Raw genomic sequence first — 23,213 nt, 5'->3', positions numbered from 1 at the left:
ATACATTCTGGTGCTGACTTTGTTCATTCTGTCTATATCTTCTCTGATCTAGATTTATAGACTCATACCTGGACGATTTACTATAGCGGTTCTTAAATGCCCCCTAAAAACACTGGAAAAGCAATGGGTGCAACAAATAAACACATGAACTGATAGCTCAAAAAAAAAAAAAGGACTAGATAATCCAGGTGTGCAACTGAAGTGTGAAGCATCTTATTTACAGGTGTGCTGGTGTCTTTACTGATAGTTAATAAAGAGTGCTTAGGTGGTATTTCACTTATTAGGTCATGTTTAGGGACTTTGATTTAAACATTTTAAGCTTTAGAACTGCATCATGGTTGTCAGCAGTTAAAAGAATGTTTTAAGGGTAATGAAAGTATAACCATTCACGTTAAATTTTATATTGCAAATACATAATGCTTTTGATGATCTGCTCTTGTTATTCTGAATATGTTCAGATAGAGTAAGATATTTAGATATGTCCCCAGGTATGTGTTTTATTCTACTCTGGGATCATAATTTGGGGGTTTGAAAATTCCTGTTATTTTTCTCTTTTGAAGGATTGCCTTGAAGAGTTCTGAACTCCTTTATATATATGGTGCCCTGGACTCCCGAGTGAGAGCCTTGGTGTTCAGTATCCGATGCTGGGCTCGAGCACATTCATTAACGAGTAGTATTCCTGGTGCTTGGATTACAAATTTCTCCCTTACCGTGATGGTCATCTTTTTTCTCCAGAGGAGATCACCCCCTATTCTTCCAACACTAGACTACCTAAAAACCCTTGCAGGTGAGACTAGAAGCATCTATTTTCTCTCTGACGTTTGAATGGATAGAATTACCATGTGTTATCAAAACCATGTGTGTGTGTTGGTGGTCATGTATATTCAAAGCCTTATGAATCTAAAATTTAAAAGCTTTTAATTTTCTTAATGTCCACCAGGGGTCATGAGAGCAGATGATTTGTGAAGCTGAGGCCTTTAGAATTTTTTGAGAGTTCTGTCCTGTGTCAGTTGGCAACGTTGTTTACAATCTCCTGAGCCAGTTGGAACCTCTCCCTTGGTTTACCAAGCTTGGAATGACCTTGGAAAAAAATATATCCCAGATGCAGCTTCTGATAGGATCCCAGCTTCAGAGATAGCTTTCCAAGTCTGAAGCTATTTCCAGATTTCTCTTAGAGATACTAAAAACTGTTTCATGATTTTTTTTGTTTTTTTTGTTTTAGCGTCTTTATTGGATCATAATTGCTTTACAGAGATCCTAAATTTTTTTTTGGTTAAAGCTTATAAGGAATCGTAGGTAAATGGTTTTAAAATTAGTATACTATTTAATTTATATTTTAAATAAATTGAAATTTTGATAGACTGCTCTATGAGATTCTAAAGTATGACAGTCCTAAATTCTAAAAGGAAGATAATTCAGGGATTTACTCAAAGTGTATACACACTGCATCTTCTGCCCCTCCTGTATATTGCTGCCAGTACATCCCTGAATCGTCCCTGTTTAAAATCACCTTAAAGGAATTTTACTCCCTATAGAATAAACCTCAAGCAGTTGACTTATCTTGGTGCTTAAGATTTTCACCTGTAGCCACATCCAATTTTTCCAACCTCTTCTCCCACCATTTCTCTTCACGTGTTCCCACGTTTCAGCCAATACCATGTTCATAACATTTCCTCTTAGCTCCTTCGTTTATGCTGTGTTTTTCTTCCTAGAATGTGCCTTTTCTTCTCTAAATTCTTTTAAGTTCTCTTCCATGCCACTTTTCCTTATTATTCAAATTAGAAGTAATCTCTTCTTTCCTGTGAACACTGTAAGTGATGGTACAGCTTGAAAGTAAGCTGTAAAAAAAGCTCCATGTGGCAGGTTAGTGGAAAGTAGGAAGTCTTCAGGGAGGTGGAGTGCTGAGGCTGTGTCTCACTCTGAGGTTGGAATAAAGGGCCTCGTCCGCACCGGTGCCCATCTCATCGTTTGGTGTCATTCGTTCACTGAAGATCTGTTAGTGACTGACTGTGTGTCAGGTGTGATTTTTGGCACAGACGATGTTCTCAGGTAACTCAATCTAGTAAAGAGGTAAGAAACAAACAGAAAACATGGGTAGATCTCACCAATAAGCAACCTGGAAAAAGCACTTCCTGTTCAATCCCTGCTGTGTGCCCTGATGCTTATGACTGCTCTCCTAGAAACCATTTTGGGGAAATATCATGGAATTTTGGAGTTCCGAATCTAAGGAAGAGTAGAAGCTGAAAAAGAGGAGGAATTGAGGCAGGTTTATGTTGGGGGCTGACTGCGCCTAACGTCGTGATTGCTCTCTTCCAGTCTGACAAGCGCTGCCAGCCTGCTGCGCTCAGGCCCCTCGCATCCCTGCCCGGGGAGGTTTATACTGCTTCTCTCCTTCCCGCTGCTCCATTCTTAACAGAGTGATTTTCGGAAATTCATGTCTAATTGTAGTATTCTCTCTCTTGAAATCCTTCAGTAATTTCCTAGTATCTTTTTTTTAATTTCCACTAATTGTTTCAGAAAAAGAATATGATTTGTGAACGAATTAAAAATGACATGTTGAGTTTTTATTCCAAATCTATTTTAAACCAAATTTAAATTTATTCACATCTTATGGCATCAAAACGGACAAAACTAGTTTGGGAATTCCTTCATTTTCTACTTAAAAATACCAAATTGGTTGTTGAAAATTCTTCATGTTAGTTTTTAAACATGGTCAGAGAAATTTTGGGGCCATTTCAGTTGCTTCTTTCCACATAGCACATTATAGGTGTGAATTGCCAATAAATGTAAAGCGAATTTGATAGAATTGTTGCTACTTTTTTATCTTTGGTTTTTGAAGTTCTAGTGAAATCTTGAACTTGTTGTAAAAGAATTTTTTGTGGATGAATGTATATGAAGGATGTGGTGAAGATGATTTTGAGGAGAATTTGTCAAAATATTTTTTTCCTACTCATTTAAGTATTTTTCAGAATCCATGTTTTTTATACTTTCTGACTTTAACCAGTGGTCCCATACTGATGTACATTCAACAGTATATGGCTAAGAATAAAAACAATGTTAAATCGTGAAATAATCAAAGCCATCTTGGGCACTCCGTAATTAAGCAGCTGAGGGACTTGTGTCCTCTTACAGTCCTTTTCTTCTAAACTGCTCCTCTCATTTGATATTCAGGTAGAGCCTGTCATTTGTGTTGTTTCACAAAGAAGACAGTAAGACCCCGTTTACTCGATTGCCTGCCTGCTTGCTTGTTTGTTAGTAGAAGGCAGCGCCAATTTCTGGAGCGCCTGTTAACACTTCTGGGACTTTGTCAACCACTGTTTGAAATCCAGAAGTTGCAGTCCAGACTTCTTAGCCTTGTGTTTCGGGTCCTTCGTGATCTTCGTTTTCCTCCTCTTCTTGTGCCTTCCCTCTTGTGTGCAGATCGGGAGCTGCAGCCCTTTGCACTTCTGCACATCTCTGTGCCTTCGCCGGAGGTGGCCCTTTCCTCCTGCCTTCTCTCCTTGCCTGGAGAACCTCCTCATGATCAAGGCAGAGAAGACACGCCCAGTCCAAAGGCTTGCTTGTTAGGTCTTTCCTGGCTTCTCTCTCCCCGCTCCCTCCCAGGAGGCGGTGCCTTGTCGGCTTCCAAGTACCTGGAGCGCACCTGGATTGTAACAGCTGGTGGATTGTTGTCGTTCTTTTACCTGCCTGCCTTGGCCAAGCTTTTCTAGGGCAGGCTGTCTGATTCGTCTCGTCTCTGCATTTTCTGCTCCTGGCTTAGAGAAGTTCAGTAAATAGATTGAAATGATTGGATGAACATTTTAAAGTTGAAGGCTCTTTTGTACTGAGCATGATGGCAACTTTCGTATTTTGGTTATTCTTGAATTTTTGTTTCTTTATCTTTTCTTAGTCGCTACTACTTTCCCCCATGTGTCTTATTTTCTTGCATTTTCTGCCCTTTTTTTGGCTTTGCTACCTTTGTTATATTTACTTCTGTGTTTAATGCTTTTAATATAGCATCTTCCTCTTATAATCAGTTGTTTGATTAGAGTTCTTTTGTTTAGGATTCCTGTTTTTCTTTCCTATGACGAATTAAAGGTTTGAGGAAGAAACGACTGGGTAGCATTTTCAGCAAATTTGATGCGGAGACCCCAGCACAGAAGAGAGCTTTAGTTGCTAGCTTTCTGTGACCCAGTAACAATTTACTGAGTGCCGGGCACTTGGCTAAAAAATTTTATGCATCATCTCCATTTCCTAAGTTCACATAGTTAGAACACGCTAGAGCCAGAATTCAAATGCAAGCACTTTTCAGAGCTGAAATATAATACACATCAAAGTGCATATATATATATGTGTGTGTGTGTGTGTGTGTGTGTGTGTATAGATTTTCGCAAACTGAACACACCTCTGTAACCGCCACCCAGATTGGATAAAGCACCTAGAAGTACCAGCCGCGCTCCTTTCCGGTCACTGTACACCTTCCCCCAGCCCAGTCTCTTCTGACAGCGTAGATGAATCTTACCTGTTCGTGTCTCTTATGTAAAAGGTATCACAGAGTACATATTCTTCTGTGTCTGGCTTTCCCCTCTCAACATTGTGTTTAGGAGATGCATTCATCTTATTAGTGCATTTGTGGACCATTCATTTCCATTGCTATGTAGTATTCTGTTATATGAATATTCCAAAAGTTTTTTTAATTCTATTTTTGGTGGACATTTGGGTAATTTGTAGTCTGGAACTATGACAGGTAGTGCTAGTGTGACTGTGCTGGCACATTTCTTTTGGTGAGAACTGAACACAGGTACTCATTTCTGTCCAGTGTATCTGAGGAGTAGAGTTTCTGAGTCTCAGGCTTCGGGTATATTGAGCTTTGGTAGAGACACTGCCAAACAGTTTTCCAAAGTGTGAACTCCCGCAGGCCTAATATACAAGTTGTAAATGCTGTTGGTCTTTGCCAACACCTGGGATTATCTTTTTTTATGGTAGTTCTTTTTTTTTTTTTTTTTTTTTTTTAAAGGAATTCCTTTATTTTTCTTAGTTTCTGTGCGAGGGCTCTCTCTAGTTGTGGCGAGCGGGGGCCACTCTTCATCTCGGTGCGCGGGCCTCTCACTGTCGTGGCCTCTCTTGTTGCGGAGCGCAGGCTCAGTAGTTGTGGCTCACGGGCCCAGTTGCTCTGCGGCATGTGGGATCCTCCCAGACCAGGGCTCGAACCCGTGTCCCCTGCATTGGCAGGCAGATTCTCAACCACTGTGCCACCAGGGAAGCCTGGTAGTTCTTCTAATTGCATGTGTCGTGGCATCACGGTTCATTTTGATTTTCTTTTCCCCGGTGACTAATAACATTGAGCACCTTTTCATATATGTATTAGCCATTTGGGTATCTCTTGTGAAGTTTCTGTAAGTCTTTCGCTTATTTTTCTGTTGGATTATCTGTCATTTTCTTATTCATTCGTTGGAATTCTTTACATATTCTGCATGTGAGTCCTTGGTCACGTGTTCTGTGTGTATATGCGTATCTGTGTATCTCAAATACGTACACGCTGGTTCCCTTCACTCCCTTGATAGTGGCTGATGAAAAGGACCGTGGCTTTTAAAGTTCAGTTCTAGCGGAGTTACAGATGCGCATGGTTACTGCAGACTTTGTGACTGTGACTCGCCCTCTGGGCCTGTGCCTTCTACTCCTTCAGTCTCTCACTGTAGGCGGCCACTTTTAACTCTCTTACCTGATCTGTTTAATATTTTAAACCATATTTCCAAAATAGAGTCCTGAATAGCTGTTTCTTGATTTTCCTTTTTTTTTTTTTAGCATTCGGTACCGTCTGTGACTTCCCTTTATGGAAGAGGAGGAATAACTCTTCCTCCTGAGGGCCCTCACACATACACACGTATTTTCCATCCCTCGTATTGTGACTACAGCTATAGCATGACCTTGCTGTGCACTGTTTACACTATTGTGACTATGGAAGCACTCTTCATATCTGATCCATGGAGTAAACTAGAATTAATTTCCTTTCCTGCCCAACTTTGTATATTTTTTTGGAGTTAATAGTTTTTTTTTTTTTTTTTTTTAATTAATTATTTATTTATTTATTTATGGCTGTGTTGGGTCTTCGTTTCTGTGCGAGGGCTTTCTCTAGTTGCGGCAAACGGGGGCCACTCTTCATCGTGGTGCGCGGGCCTTTCAGTGTCGCGGCCTCTCTTGTTGTGGAGCACAGGCTCCAGACACGCAGGCTCAGTAATTGTGGCTCACGGGCCTAGTTGCTCCGCGGCATGTGGGATCTTCCCAGACCAGGGCTCGAACCCGTGTCCCCTGCATTGGCAGGCAGGTTCTCAACCACTGTGCCACCAGGGAAGCCCGAGTTAATAGTTTTTAATATTCCTTATTTATTTTTGTTTGCTTAGTTTGTCATGTACTTAACATTAATTGAGTCTCAAACTTGCCACGAGTCATCTCAATAAATCTTTTCTCAAAATAGAAGCATCAAATATTCTGTTAATGAATTCTCCTTTACCTAGCCTCTGTTTTTTAACAATAGTTTTTCATTTTATTTTGTTTAGTCTCATGTTAGACGCCTTCCGCAGGTGTCTGGTAATCTTTGAATTTCTGCTCATGTTTGAATTAGAAACTAAAAAGCTAATCTGAGTCTGAGCCCAGGTGGAGCTTGTTGGCTGTGACACATGATCTAGGGCCCGGCCGGGCTGTTCGCTGGGGCTTTAGAGCCCCATCTCCGGCTCATTCCTCTGGGGCTTCCGGCTCTCCAGAAAGGACTCTTTCCATCTTTTTTCTGGCAGAAACGGCCTGGCTACTGCCATGCTGAAACTTTGCCATTTATCATGCCATTTATCGTGCCATTTATCGTGCCATTTATCGTGCCATTTATCATGCCATTTACTGCATTTAGAACAATTTTCCCACCCTCAGCTGTGTCTTGCATCTCCCAGTCTAGAGGTTCTTTCTTCTGCCGTCTCCAGGGTAAACGTGACACTTTCCGTCGGGAAGGGACCTGGGGTCGGGGGAGGGTCTCCGCGCTTCTGTCACCGCCAGGCGTCCGGGCCGGACCTGGCGCTCCAGCCCCTGAGCCGCTGGGAGCTCTGCCTGGACGTCTGGTTTCTCCTTGGTTTTCCTCACTGCTGCTTTAGCGCCCAGTGTGTCCACACCACCTGCGTCACTGCTGCTTGCCCGTCTGTTCTTCGTCTTAAAGATGGTGGTTGCTCTTGGCTCTTCTTGGCTCCACCTGTAAGATTTTATGTCATTTTACTGTCCTTTCAGTGGTGCTTTGGGAGGGGATGAAGGTAGACGCCCGAGTTTATTTTGCCATCTTTACCCCGGAGCGCGTGCTCTGAACCAGCGTGTAGGCTGCCGCCCAGAGGGGCTGAGTGTCACTGGGGCACGCGGCGTGATGGGGGCGCGTAGAAGGACTTGGCCTTGCCTGTAGATTAGCGCGGGTGATTGATAGTAAGTAGTCTGTGTTCCAGGTGCACATGTGTGAGGAACAGCACTAAGTAGGAATTATTCTAGAGTCGAGTGAGCTACGAGGTATTAAAGCTGCTTTCGAAGGGGGTATAACCATGACACTCAGAGTCTTCACAGAGTTAGATCCAAGCACTTGAGAGGCGCTCCCTTGGATGTGCATTTTCAGAAATCACTCTGGCCGGGTGGGCTAGAAGGAAGCAAAATGGCAACTGCCTGAGTGTGTCCGTCCCCCCCCCCCCAATATTACAGAGTCAGCCTCGCCAGTGAGCAGAGCAGAGTCACCTATCGCCTGCTGGCTTCTCTCATTCAGTTACTACTGACCCGTGGCATACTGGAAGGCTTGGTGCTGCTAAAAGTTATAATAGAAGCTGAATGGAGTTAGTTATATAATTGTAGCTATTCAAGTTTATTTCCAGTAAACTCTTATAAAAGTAGGACATTATAAAGGATTTGTTACCAAAGAAAAATTAATCAGCTTTCATGTAAACTTGATGCCTGTTGTTACGTCCCTTATTTAGATGCCTGTCCGCTTCAGGTTGTTTGTTAGAAATGCCTGTGGCTGGTGCAGTGTTGATTTTGGCTCTTTCGAACAGGAAGATTAACCTAAATAATTATATAACCCCATAGATACGATTATCTCTACTGCAGCCCCTAGTAATCTATCAATATATATACCAGCTCTTGCCGGTCGTGATCTCTCTGGCAGATTATGAGTTATGGTAGTTCAATATTAGTTCCCTGAAAAATGTGGGTACGTTTATCATTCTGGATATGTCTGTGAGAATGTTATTCAGTGAATTTCATTTGTCATATGTATCATGTTGAAAAACAGTAATTGCTGTACCGATCATTGAGAATCTAAAGATTTCCAAAGGAAGCAAGAAAATCAAATTTAGCAAATACATAATCTTAATTTTTTTCATATAGTTTTTAAGTTCACTTAAGGGGAAGAACTCTATTATGAGTTAAGGTGCTTTTACATGGCTATTTTTTCCACAGCTGAGAAAGTTTGTATTTAGTTAAGAATTTTTGCCAGTGTTTGATACAGTACATTTAAGAAGAAAGTCATTGCCACGGGAATTAACGAACAGTAATAGGGTATCTTACGTCTGAGTAGGTTGAGAACTGCTTCTCTGTGGCAGCACCGTCCAGTAGAACTTCTGTGATCATGTTGTACATTAGGGCAGCCACTTGTTATCTGTGGCTATCAGGCACTTGAAATATGGTTAGTGTGACTGAGGAACTGAATTTTTAATCTTAATGGCCGCATGTGTCTAGTGGCTGTTATATTGGACTGTGTAGCTGTTGTTTGGGTGATAGTTTAATAGCAGAAAAACAGGGGCGAGAGAAAAAAGGGGAAGACTTTAACAGCTGAGTTGTTTCTTAGGTTTGAATGCCTTGGGGATTTTGAAAAAACAAAAATGGCCATATCTTAAATCAGAGGATAATTTTTGTCCTTTAAGTTTTACTACTTTGTTAAAAACTCTTTTAGTGAAGACCAGCAGTCGTAGACATAGTCTGTTTTTCATCACTGTACATTCCTAGAAATACTTTAATGTAGAAATACTTTAATGTGGATCTCATTTTTCTATTAGAATTATATTTCTGGGGGAAAAAAAGGACATAGCAGCTAAAAGAGCATCAATATATGTGACTGGCCTGTGTCACAAAAAATACAAACTGTTGATAATTTGAAATAATAAAACATATGCCCAGGTCCCATAAAAAGTAGATCTAAGTGGAACTGTATATAAGTTCTTCAGTTGTAGAGTAGAGTACATAAAATTTGCTACTAAAATTAATAGCAATTAATTTTAGAATCTAGAATTAATGGTAGAATCTGGAATGCTTTTTGAATACTTAAGTCAGTAACTCAGGTCTTAACCAAAAAATAACCAAAATCATAAAAAAGGGGAGACAGAAGTTTGAAGGAACCTTGTTTATCTCTTTCTAAATTTCTTTCTGGCTGTTACAGATAAGCACTCAAAGTCAAATACCAGCGATCATTCAGATGCTTGGTTATGTGCCCGCTGTACGCTGGACTCTGTCGTTGTGGACTGGACGGGGGCGTGGGGGGGGGGAGGGAAGGTCATCACTGCCTTGATTGGACAGTGGCCTCTGTAGCCCCAGACCGGGGTAAGGGAGCAGACAGCATGCACGCAGTCATAGCACAGTCGGGCAAGTGCCGATGGAGCACGGAGCAGAAAGGCTGGAGCGCCAGCTTGGCGTTAGGGAAGGCGAAAGCCGTTTTTAGGTGGCCATTGATTAGACTTTTCAGAATGGGAGTTTGCCTGCACGTTGTGCAGTGGAAGGTAGGTTAAAATGGTTGCGGGATTTCATGGTAGCTGTATGTTTATTGATAACTAAGGAAAGGATTACCTCTGAAGATGTAAATACTGTTAGGAAAGGTGAATGTTTAAGTCCACTGTGCTGTTAAATGTGGTACTGAATCCCAGTCACTCTAGAGGCCTGCATCTTAGAAATTACTGGAAGGTTTTCAAAATTCTTAGAACATTCAATTTGTACGTATCGTGGATGAATTGTTGAAAGTAAACGCACAAAAGGGTGATAAGAATTAACATGGAAATCTAAATTAAATATTATTGATCAAAGATAGTGCCAAGATTTAAGTTGGTGAAAGATGGGAACTGTCCTCATTTTCAGCTAGAAAACTGATGACCTCAAAAGATAGATTAGGAATCATCGAGTGTTGATAGACAATTCTAGTTTGCTAAAGTACATGTGAAGTTAATTTTACCGAAGTAAAATTGCTCTCAAATCTTTTTTAATGGAGTTTTAATCCTACTAACCATCTATACTATATATAAAAAACACTGACTAATAATAGGACACATTTATCTATAACTTTGATTTATGTGATTATAGATTTCTGAAGTAGGGAATATCTTTGACATAGAATGTTAAATATTTTTCCTTTCTGTTTATTTAAGATGCAGAAGATAAGTGTATAATAGAAGGCCACAACTGTACATTTGTTCGCGACTTCAGTAGAATTAAACCTTCAGGAAACGCAGAAACACTAGGTAGGTGTTTTCTTTTTCTTTGTTCCTTTTTGCACTGAAACAGACTTTCTTATTATTTTCCTTGTTTTATTTTCTTACAGAATTACTACTGAAAGAATTTTTTGAATATTTTGGAAATTTCGCATTCAATAAAAATTCCATTAATATTCGACAGGTAAATACTGTTTCAATGTTTGGTTATTAGGTATATGGTCTTCTACTGCACTAATATTTATCGAGTTTAGTTTTCAAAGCACCGTAACAAATGTCATTGCGTGTCACCTCTATGGTGATAGAGAGTAATGAGAAAACTGGTGCCCTAGTGGAGATGCATGACTTGGCTAAGACCAGTCATCTAGTGTCTGGAGGAGCAACGGCCACCTCTTTTCAACATCTGCCTTTGTCACTTTGCCAAGTAACTTTGTGTCACTTACTACTAATACTGTGTCCTTGAAAATGTGGAATATGTTCTGAAAGTTTTTTAGAGAGCATGATTTTACATATAGTTCTCTTTAAACTGGATTTGGGTTTCTATGAAAGAAACAGAATACCTAGTCCCAAAGATAGATTTTAATGATTCCCTCAGTTTGAGCCCTTAGGGTTTAAATTACTTAGGCAAGTGAATTATGATTTGGGTTCATCTGAGTAGCTGGAATGACAGACATTTTCCATAAAGAGACTCTATCAGAGTAAACCCTGAGCAAAACTTGTTTGCACGTGGGAGATACTTGAGATGGCGCTCCGGGTCTGTTCTGCTCAGCATGTGGGTATCTGGTTACAGCCCTTAGAAGACTGGCTTCGTAAAACACATACTCAGATATTCTGTTTTTGTTTCTTCACCTCTCCTTTTTTCATTCTTCCCTAACCCTTATCCTGCTCATGGAGGTCTTGTTTTTAACAAATAAAAAAGAAAGAAAGTGTGGGGTTGGGAGAGGGTAGAGGCACAGAGCTCTGGACTGCAGTCTAGGAGGAAAAGGGCACGGAACATAGGGAGTTCTTCACCCTTTCTGTACCCTTACCCCTTAAGGTTCAGAGATGATGGTCAGGCAGGACCCTGCTGGGCAGTGGCTTGAGAGGAGTTAGGGAATTAACAGGGGCTGCTCGCACTGGAGACCTGACTACTGGTTTTGCAATATCTGAGTCCTATATGTGGTATCATTCGGGAGAGGAAAAGATGATATGGGCTAGTGGATCACTGATGTTTGTGTGGCTCGTAGCTCTAGCTTTTCTTTTTATTTCTGTATCTTACCTGGCAGAGCTTTAAGTTGGATCTTTAGGAATGTAGATGGGAAACGTCTAGTGTTTTTAAATGAATAATCCTTTGTTCCTTCTCTTCCTTTCTCATTTCATACTTGTGCAACATTAATTACTATATTTAATTTAAGGCTTCTGATTTTGTGTGCTTCTATTCCCACTGTAATAAGTATGTTTTTAGCAAGTTTCAAACATAACTGTATCTTATTTTCTGCCATTTTTCTTTTTCATATTTTTTTTCCTTCCCAGCTCTATTCTGTTAGGTAAATGTTGTGTTATTTTAAAAATACTTTTATTGGTTGACTCAGTCCAGACACCTCTCATCGGAGCAGTGACATCAGCATCCATAGCTAATAAAGCTAATTTATTTTTCTCTAAAGAATATTCATAAAACTACAGTGGAAAAAATCAGTACGAAGTACACACACACATATACACTAACTCATAACATGCATATATACCCAGTCCCCTTGGGGAAGAAATTCTTTACTCTGTAAAGTTAATGCTGGTATTTTATGCATTTTTGACGTTTTATTAAACCAAACAGTTTTTATATCTGAGCCCTTCATATATTTATACATCTTTTTCTTCCTTGTAATTATCTATAGGGAAGGGAACAAAACAAACCTGAATCTTCTCCACTGCACATTCAGAATCCTTTTGAAACTTCTCTCAACATTAGCAAAAATGTAAGTCAAAGTCAGCTGCAAAAATTTATAGATCTGGCCAGAGAAAGTGCCTGGATTTTACATCAGGAAGATAGAGATCGCCTTTCGCCATCTAATAATCAGCCCTGGGGGCTGGCAGCCCTGCTGCTACCTTCTGTAGCAAATAGTACGTCTCTTGCCAAGAAGAAAAAGAAGCCTGCAAGTGAAAGAATTAAAAACTTGTTGGAATCCATAAAAAGTAGCAGTACAGAAAATTCCACAGCCACCAACGGGTAAAGAACAGTTAGTACTCAGGCATAATGGCTGCGCCTTTGCTTTCAGAACTGGTTTTATCCTATAAGATGATCTCTGGACTACCTGGAAGAATGGTGTGAAATTCTGGCAGATCACACTTTGCTCGGATGTCTCTCTTTTCATGATCTTCTCATTGGGCCCCTTAAACTGGTCTGACATTCTGCGATGTTTTCAGTCTGAAAGCCAGTGGCACTGTATTAAAACGCTAGCCATGGGAACAGGTGAAAGAAGATTGGAATGTACTTCAGATAAAATATACAAAGCAAGTGGGAAGAATCAGTTTTACAGTCAAACCATTGTTGAAATCTGCATCAGTCTCTGGGTGTAAATCATTTAGAAGGACTTCTAGGTATGTACATACGCAGGCAATGAATACAATAAAGCTGCAGAATTTGATAGTACTCTTTAGTGTTGTATTCTTCAAAGTACTCTTATTCACATATAAATAAAAACAGATCGGTACTGATTTCCAAAAATGTTCATGTTTTTAAAACAGTTGAATGCAGACACTTCAGTTACTGCATTCTAGGTATTCTAAGCCAAATATATGAAAATATTGGTACACTGTATTTAAAAATATTATTTAGTTAATTTTTCTATTTTCAAAAATAAAATTCTTTCTCTACTAGTATGTGATATTGCCAATATTCCTTCACTTCTCTTTTAAGAATTCCTTTCTCCCTGTGGGGAATAGGTACGTATTGAAATATTATTTCCATTACATTCCCTGTAGAGTAACTTTTAAGTTTATGCAGCAAATACAGTGTTGGAAAATACACAACTTGAGCCAGCTGACTTCATGGTGAATTACTCAGCCGCTTTGGGCCCCAGTTTTCTCTTCCGTTAAATGGGGATGATAATAGTGCCTCCTTCACCAGATGGCTGTGAAGGTTAGGTGAGGCCCATAGGAAAGTGCAAGGTCATGGGCCTGGCACTTAGCACATGTTTGTAATGTTTGTGGTATATAATTATTATTCTTGCTACTCAGAATACAGATGTAGCATTTGTACTGGTTTTCAAAATAGTTTCCCATCTAAATTTTAGGTCAGAAAACGATAATGAGCTCTGCTTGGGGCATTATGGGAAACTCATTAATAGAATTGTCATGAAGCAAGTAAGTTCTGTGCCCATGTGCCGTGCTATTTGATTTCATATCTGAAACCAACAAACAGGCATCAGTGTTCTTCTATACAGGCGGTGTCCTTAAATTAAAAGCCGTTTTTCATGTTTTTTAATTAGGTTAATTCTGTTGGGCCGGAAATCTGTATTGAGAGTTAAAAAGAGGTTTAAAAAGCATAAATATTTAATAAGAGTTTCTAAATGAAACGATTTTTTTTCTGTTCACAGATATTTGATTGGACATTTTCAGTTTTTGGTTGGTGTTAAGTCTAAAATGGTCATGTAAGCACATAAAGTATGTATCTGTGTTAGCACTTCTTTTCTTTTTTGTAATTTATAGAATAACTTTGACACTCTAGGTCTGTTACTTTTCAGAATGAGGTTTAATTATGGGATGAGTTTTAATCTACACTGATCTTTTTTTTATTTTTATTTTTATTTTTTTAATTTATTTTTGGCTGTGTTGGGTCTTCATTGCTGCGCAAGGGCTTTCTCTAGTTGCAGCGAGCGGGGGCTACTCTTCATTGCGGTGCCCGGGCTTCTCATTGCAGTGGCTTCTCTTGTTGCGGAGCACGGGCTCTAGGTGTGCGAGCTTCAGTAGTTGCGGCACGTGGGCTCAGTAGTTGTGGCTTGCAGGCTCTAGAGCGTAGGCTCAGTAGTTGAGTTGCGGCACGCAGGCTCGGTAGTTGAGCACAGGCTTAGTTGCTCTGTGGCATGTGGGATCTTGCCGGACCAGGGATTGAACCTGTGTCACCTGCATTGGCAGGAGGATTCTTAACCACTGTGCCACCAGGGAAGTCCCTACGCTAATCTTTTAACCTGAAGTTTTCATTCCAGTAAACTGCATATGACTACAAACAAATTTATTATGTTTTTTCATAAGTTCATTGTATCACTTACCAAATTTTTAAAAGATATTTTTTATTACATCTTAGGGGATAATCAGCAGTTATTTGTCATTGCCATTTCTTAGTTAAAACTAATTGCAGCAATAAAGGGAAGGAAAAATTTTCAAGGTTTTTATTTTCTAGCTATTATGAGGCTTTCATCCACTAACTCTCATGAACAATGAGTTTTATTCTCTGTGTGAAAGTAATTTTGATGTGAGCCTATCTGGATCAGATTGATTTCAGTATACATCATTCCTGATTTTATAGCCCACTAGTCTAATTCCTGGAGTTATTACCGGTTTTTAGGAAATCAGAGAATTGTCCAGACATTCTAGGAAAACAACGTATAATCTATCTCATTCACAAACCTTCAGTCATCATAAAGAGGAAGAGAGGATAAAAACAGTTGCAGTTGGACTTTCTTCCTGCTATCATTCACTACTTAGCTCTTTGTTTTTGCTCTAGGGTGGGACCAGAATTAGACTGTTTCAAGTCACTTCATGTTCCTAGAAATCACTTGGCCTTAGACATACAGCTCTATTCAATTCCTTACAGCCTGCTGCTGCGGTAGCAGGCAAATGCCACATTTACATGTATAAGTTAAACCTGCACAGAGAACATCTGCAGCAAAACCAGCAGAAAGAGCCACCAAGCGGTCACAGCACGTCCGGGCAGCAGCTGTCTTGTCCACGCTCCAGAGTTTCGTGTTCAGTTGCTGAGTAGCTGTCCTAATGTCTCGGTTCAGCCCCTTCAGGAGCCGTCGTGGGAGGGGAACACGCAAAACGATGCCGCGAGGAAGAAACCGTTTCTACCGGATATGCTCAGGAGAGGCCGATGTTCGTCGAGTAGAATGGGGTAGGCTCGAAGGCACTGTGCTTCCTGTAGACGGAAGGAGGGGCCGTAGGGATGGCCGTTCTGGGAGCAGGAGGCAGTGTAAATGGGAGTCAGGAAGGCGCAACGCGCTGGGAGTGCGGGCCCTCTGGCCGGCGGGGGTGGGGTTTTTGCTCTGAGGCTCAGAGAGTCGAGGTTGAGCGAGGTGGTGAAGGACAGCGAGTTACGGAGGCTGAGTTTATTTTCAGCGGTGAAGCATTGAAGGTTTTTGTGTACGAGAGCAATAAAAGTTAGAGCAGTGCTTTAGATGATCAATCTGTTGATACCGAGTAGTTATCAAGCGCTGCTCCTTTCTTAGCAAATTTGAGTACCTTAGGTTCCATCATTGAGTCAGATAAAATTTGGCTGTTAAATTTTCCACACAGGTCCAGAAGCCGACTCTCATATACCTCACAAGAGTATTTAACAAGGAGGCAAAGTTTAAGTGGCTTAAAGCCATCATCAGGAAATATCATCAGGTCATGGTAGGTAATATGTAAAGCCTTCCTAATGAGAAATTCTTTGCAGTATATACTTGGAAAGGAATGAAAACATGATCAGAAGTCACTTTTCACCTTGGGATGATGTTGGAAAATTTATTTTAAATACTTGAAAGGCTTATTTTAGTTTCCATGCTGAGTTCAATTTCTTGTGGATACATATTCCAACGAATATAAACATTACAGTGTTCCTCTGGAATTCCCATGGAGTAACTCCCAGAAAATGTCTATTTTAGATGGAATCTTTAATCTGAAATATCTATGATACAGGATATATAAATCACCACAAACTATTTTAAAAATACACTATTTATATTTCAAATGTGATCCCTTATGTTATCTGTGTGTATGTGTATCCACCCAACTTTAAGTGCTCAGTGGAGTCAAAACTAGATTAAAGGCATTATTCACTTTTTCTGTCTCCTTTCAGATGAATACATTTACACTTTTTTTTTTTTTTTTCACGGCAAAGTTTCTAATCTTTTAGGATGGGGCGCTGAGATGTTGTAAAAAGAGTGTTGGAAAGATGGGATTTGAAACAGTAAATGTTACACTGTGAAGAATACATAGTATGGTAAAATACCTAATTTGGAATAGAGCAAGTCCAACTTAATGAAAAATATAAATTATAAATGATATTTTCCGGGTTTATTTTGAAGTATGACACATTGAAAACTTACTATAATGGATGCCGTCAAATAAAATGGAGCAAGTTAATGAAAGATTTCAAATTAGGTTTGTGTTATGTTCTGTGTCACCAAAATTCATTAAGGTGTCAGGTACAGTGGAAGTCATACATTTTGAAGCTTCCTATTACAGAGTTACGGGTACTTGGCTTAGATTAATGGAGCCTAATGATTAGAGTTTTAATTAATCTTTGCTGAACTTACACATGGGCTCAGAGAGTGGTGTGAAATAACATTAACATCACTTTGTCTCAAAAACTGAGTAAAAGGTGGATTATGAAGCTGGCTGATGTCTTGCAGTGGAATTTGAAACTCAAAGCCTGATTTTTTTTTTTTACTTCATGTGAGATGTGTATTATAATTCTGTAGATACGCCTGTCAGTATAAAACTAGCACAAGCTTCACCTTGTTTTTCTTCTTTAGCAGTTAATTTTGGTGATTTTAGAAGGATTGTTTGTTTATGCTTTATGTGATAGTGCCCCCTTCCCCCAGTTCTCTAATCAAACCTAAAGTAAGCATCTTGGGCATGTCCTCGCTTGATTCTTGGCACCACTGGTTGTAAAGCTCAGTTACCAGGACTGAGTGGTCTTCTTCAGCTTTCTATAATTGAGTTTTTAAAAAAGAGGATTACAGCATTTTTCGTGTATTTTTTATTTGATCAAAATATTTTTATATTTTGATTTCTTTCTTTTTAAAAAAAGTGATGACTAGAATAACAATGAGCAGTGGCACTTCGCTTAGCTGTTGTTAAGTGGTTAGATGGGTTCAAATAAACACATTGTTCATATAACACTGATTCCCAGAGCTTCATCCTCGTCTCTGGACATAGGACTGTCAAGTGACTATCTTAGCCCCGCCTCTAGAACGTCGTCATTATTGTGCACTGGACTTTGTGCTTTACTTCCAATTCAGCCTGTTTTGTTTGTTTGTTTGTTTGTTTGTTTGTTTATTAGGCTGCGCTGGGTCTTCACTGCGGCGTGCGGGCTGTTCGTTGCAGGATTCTCTCTAGTTGCGGTGCACGGGCTCAGTAGTTGAGATGTGTGGGCTCCAGGGCGCACGGGCTCGGTTGCCCCGCGGCACGTGGGATCTTAGCTCCCCAGCCAGGGGTCGAACCCGTGTCCCCTGCATTGCAAGGCGGATTCTCAGCCACTGGACCACCTGGAAAGTCCCTCAACCTGTTTTAAATTAAAATTCTTTTCTTCCTCAAAACTGGCTAACCTCATAATTGGCCCATTTCTGTTGTTGGTATCATTATTCTCTGCCACCGTAGCTCAGACTCTGGGATCCTTTTAGACTCGTTTCTTTTTTTCACCTTGTTTAATTAATCTCTCTATTTCTGTTGCCATTAGCTTAGTTTATGTCATTACCTCTCTTCTAATTTAATACAATAATGTATTAGCTAGTTTCCCAACTCACTGTTTTCCCTCTTCTGTGTACCCATGTAAACCATCAATTTTCAAAGGAATAGGAGTCAAAGTACCTTTTATGGTAAATTAATATTAAATTATATGTGTTTATTTATTGCAATTCTAAAGATACCTTGGAATTGTACAGAGCTTTAAGGTCATTCTAAATATCAGGTGTACAAAACAGATACCAACTGAAGGTTCTAATTAGTAAAAAGCACTGGATTTTTTTCTGCAACATCAAAATGTCTTCAGTTTATAAACTCCACTGACTTCTGAAAGTTTTCGAACTTCTCTACTAATGACACTTAATCCCCCAAATACTGGTACAATGGAGTCATTCATTCAGTAGACATTTACCCATGATTGCTATGTACCAGACCCTCTAAATTGAGACATACCAAGAGACGGAAGGTTTGAATTGCTAGAAAAATGATTTTTGTTCTTGGATAGAAAGGCTTAGTATAAGGGTAACAGTTTTGCCTACATATCAATTAATGATGATGCAGTCAATTAAAATTCTATAAGAATTTTTTAAAGAAACTTGAAAGTCATTGGAAGTATATGAGGAAGAATAAACATACAAAAATAGGTAGGAGAAAAAAATGTTAAAAATTCAACAAATAACATTAAAATATAAGATGCAGTAATTAAAACAATACTACTGGTTTGAGATAGAAAACCAATGGAACAGTAACAGAAATATACTCAAGATATATAAGGGAATTTATAGTGATATGATAAAAGGCAACATTTCAAATCAATAGAAAGATGGATTATTCAGTAAATAGTGTTGGGACAATTGGTAGCTATTGGAAAAAAAAATAGTTTGATCCTAGTCTCACTCTAATACCCAAATAAATTCCAAGTGGGTTGGAATTTAAATGTGGAGGGGGAGAAAGTGAAATCATGAAGTAATAAAGAAACCCTGGATGAATGTTATGAACTCGGGATAGGGAAGGGTGCCTTTTCAAGTATGACATGCGTTTATAAAAGAATACATTGATAAATTTGACTACTTTAAAATGGAAAGCTATGCCACAAAACAGCCATAAACAAAATTCTGATACTAATGGAAAAAGGGCCAATTTTTCTAATAATGAGCTCCACAAATGTATAAGTAATAGGCAAAACAAAGCTATATCATAGAAGCAATTAAAATGGACAAGTAAACAATAAAGATGGTCAAGCTTACTGATAATTATATAAAACCTTATTGTTATGGAGAATTTTGAAGCCAGGCAAAAGTAAACTGAAAAGTATAATGAACTTGCATAAATCCATCACCTGTTTCAATAATTAACTCATGGCAAATTTGCTTTAATATATAACCCATTTACTTACCCAATCTGTATTATTTTAAGCATATTTCGGTCATTCTATCATTTTATCTGTAAATATGTCAGTTACTGCCAAAAGATAAGAGCTTTTTTCTAACATAATCACAAACCATTATTGAACCTAAGAACAAACAAAACAATAATTTTCTTGTATCTTCATATCTACTTAGACTTCAAGTTTCCAATTGTCTTATGGATGTCACAGTTGTTTTTTCCCAAGACTGTTTGTTTGAATCGTGATCCAGTTACGTACGGTCCCCATGTTGTGATTGGTTGACCTGTTTCTGAAGTCGCTTGAATTCTTAGGTTTACACTTCATCTCTTTTTTTTCTTCTGCGATTTATTGAAGATACGGGGTTATCTGTCTTAGGGAGTTTCCCACAGCGTGGATGGTGCTGATTTTGTTGGCGCAGATGATTCTGTGCTGTGGAGTTGTTCAACATTAATGACATAAAAATATTTATCAGTTTTAGAAAACTTTCAATCATGTTCTTTCCTGGTTTTTTCTAACATCTTTGTCTCTTCATTGTGGGTATTTCTAACCTATATCACAGCTTACCAATTTTTTTCTTTAGAGGTGTCTAATTTTTTAAACCCATTCATTCAATTCTCAATTTCGGTAGGGTTTTTTTTTTTTTTTTTTTTTTTTCAGTTCTAGAATTTCCATCTGGTATTTGAAATTATTTTTTCTAATTTTCTGACAGAATTCTGAGTCTCATCTTTGATTTTCTTATAAAGTCTGTCTGATAAGTTGATTGATTTGGTCTGCTTCTGTGTTTCGTGATGCTGACTTCTCTTCTAGGATTCCTGACTGGTGGTGTTTTGTGTGTTGACATTGTATGTGGAAAATAGATTCCTTGAAGGAGGGTGATGTTGATTTCCCTTCAGAATGGATTTATTTTTGCTTCTGGAAGGTGGGTGGAAGTACATATGATCCTGGATCGCTGTGCTCCAGAAGGGGCTTGAGATTTTGAAATTGGATTCAGTTCCAGATTCTAGCCTCGCCCAAAGCCAGGAGGGCTCAGCGGGGCCCCTTCTCCTCGTTAGGTCCTGAGCTCCCTTTCCCTGCGATCCTTCTGAAAGCCCTGCTCAGCTCCGATTGCCTCGTCCGCAGGCATCCCTGTGGGGAAAGCGGTCCCACGTGCTAGGCTCGCCTAGTGTAGGTCTGCGTCTCTGCAGTCCTGTAGGTTTTCACTGCCTTGATAGTGTTTGGATGCTTTCAAGCAACTTTTTGTCTTGCCCAGCTGCAAAGACAGCTGAGAGAGAGAGAGAGAGAGAGAGAGAGAGTTGGCATGTACTGCCTAGACTGCCGTTACTGGAAGCCACTGAGTTCTTTTTGATTCCAGCTTCTGATCCCGTGTGTGTGTGTGTGTGTGTGTGTGTATATATATTTCTTTTTTTTTTAATTTTATAGGAATGATGTATACTGTTCATTTAGTTTACTTCCTTCTAAGGGGCTTTCACATGATGTCTCCGTTGCCGAAAAGCCTTGGTTGGGCTTTACCTAGCAGTGCGGACACCTGGCTGGAGTGAAACCTAGCTCACCCTTGAGGAAACAGGGTTCTGCAGGTGTTGTTCTGTGCTCGGCTTCAGAAATCAGAAATTTCCAGCTTTTATTTCTGGATTGTGATTTCCTCATAGAGGATTTTGTCCATGCCAATTGAAAGTTTAAATTTATGCCATGTGTGAATGAGTGGCAAAGCGCCCGAATAAGAGTGGGAAAAATATCTTCTTTTTCCAACCATGTTCAGACACCTCAAACAACTGTGAAATACAATTTTTCTTCCAGTTTTCCAAAATATTTATCTGGGCTGAGACCAAGAATGAAAGCATTTTAGGCCAAAAGGCTCCTTGGAAATTTTATGATTTATAATAGAGTTCCCTTTTGAATTTTAGGCATATGTTATTAGAGTATCTTATTTATGAACACAAGATTTTAGTGCATTTTTACATCAGTGAAATAACTCATGTTTCTTTTCTATATTATGAGTTATTTTTCTAATATTTAACTTTCATATTTGTAGTTTTTCGGCTATATTATCAGCCTATATTTGTTTAGGTAACAGAGAGGTAGCAATTAAAAATAGCTATCATAATTTTGAGTTAGTTTTCAACTTATAATTTGCTACATGTATTCTAGCATTGCCATATTGCCAGAAACCTTAATTCAGGTCTCTAAATATTTAATAAAATCATTTTGAAAACTGAAATTATTTGGTGTTTTTATCTTGGTTACTCTGAACAAAGCCAGTACTTCAAACTTCTCCTCGCCGCTTCAGGGTGAAAATTGTGTTAAGTAGTATTTGAATTTAAATGTGGTTTAAAATATTTCTTAATTCTAAAGCCCTCTGTAGTTTCTGTTTTCTAAGCAATATTAGCTATATTTGATCTTCTAGATGAAGAAAGATTTGACTGTGATTAAATATGTACAGTACCATCCTGGAATAAATTTTATTCATAGATTAATAAAATATGTGCAGCGTGATTTAGGAGAAAATATTTTAGGCCATTAAATTTAGTTACATAAGCTACGGTATGTTTTAAATTCTGTGCAATGAAATCTGTTTTGCTTTAAAAATAAAAAGTTCATTGCACTGGAAAATGTGGAGTATTTGTTTTCCAAGACCATCAAAAGCATACCCGGTCACATATTTAGGAAAATTTTGAAACACTAGTTTTAGCCTATCAATTTAATGGCATTTGTTATGATTGTCTGATTTTCTTATCTGTACTTAAAAGCCTTAAGAGCACTCTTAATACTTGCTTTGGTCACATTTCTTACAGTACATCGGTTTGAATGCAGCTCTTTTCTCTGACATGGAATAAGTATAGGACCTAGCACAGTACTTGGCACATATTTGGTAATCGATAAACATTGCCTTCTTTCCCTTATCCCACCCCCATTCTTAGCCCATGATTTTAAAGGTATTAAGAAATAAAAATAGTACTAGGAAAAATTTAAGAGCTCAGCTTCCATTTAAAAATTTTAAACTTCTTTTTCTAAAAGAAGGATTCAAAATTAATGCATGGTGTTGTAGGCAGGGTTCTATGATGGCCTCAAGATTCCCACCCTCTGGAGGACACACCCTGGGTAACCCGCTCTCCTTGAGTGTGATCAGACCTGTGAGTCACTCCCTTGATTGGGTTGTGTTACATGGCGAAGGTAATGGTTGAATCATTCTGTGATTATTACCTGATGTGACTCCTTAGCAGACTGGAGAGAGAAATTTCTGCTGGCTTCGAAGAAGTAAGCTGCCTCACTGTGGATGGCCACGTGGCTGGGACCTGAGGGTGGCTTCTAAGAGCCGAGAGCAATCCCCACCAACAGCCAGCAAGCAATCAGGGACCTTGGTCCCAAGCCACAAGGAAACTGTGAGATAAGAAACAAATGTAGGGGCTTTTAAGAGCATCCTGAGCATAGGGGAGATGACGCCTTGGCCAACACATCGATTTTAGCCCTCTAGGACTGAGTAGAGGACCAGTTAAATCAATTTCTGACTCAAGCCACAGAAACTGAGAAAATCAGTGTATATTGCTTTAAGCTGCTACGTTCGTGGGAGTTTGTTATGCAGTAATAGAAAATCAATACATGAGGGAGAACCTCCTATGTGAAAGTTAAATCATTGTTCATTCACTTTTCAGTGTAAGTATCTTTGTTCAGGACGGCAGTCAGAGGATGAAGATTGATGTGAGAAATCATCCTCATCAGCA

The 23,213-nt window shown here is 39.1% G+C and overlaps 1 protein-coding gene across 1 annotated transcript in view; it reads left to right on the top strand.

Moving 5' to 3' along the window:
* Positions 1-13,092, top strand: part of MTPAP (mitochondrial poly(A) polymerase) — a 30,083-nt gene extending 16,991 nt beyond the window's left edge. Inside the window, exons 6-9 of the mRNA XM_082386879.1 lie at positions 561-787; positions 10,404-10,496; positions 10,577-10,650; positions 12,338-13,092. Coding sequence (XP_082243005.1) covers positions 561-787; positions 10,404-10,496; positions 10,577-10,650; positions 12,338-12,673 — 730 coding nt within the window. The 3' untranslated portion in view covers positions 12,674-13,092. The remainder of the gene's footprint in view (positions 1-560; positions 788-10,403; positions 10,497-10,576; positions 10,651-12,337) is intronic.
* Positions 13,093-23,213: the final 10,121 nt, after the last annotated feature.

Source organism: Balaenoptera borealis (assembly GCF_965194805.1).
Source record: "Balaenoptera borealis genome assembly, chromosome: 3".
NCBI classification, from domain to species: domain Eukaryota; kingdom Metazoa; phylum Chordata; class Mammalia; order Artiodactyla; family Balaenopteridae; genus Balaenoptera; species Balaenoptera borealis.
The sequence above is the reverse complement of the archived record's forward strand: the minus strand, read 5'-3'. Positions and strand labels throughout refer to the sequence as shown.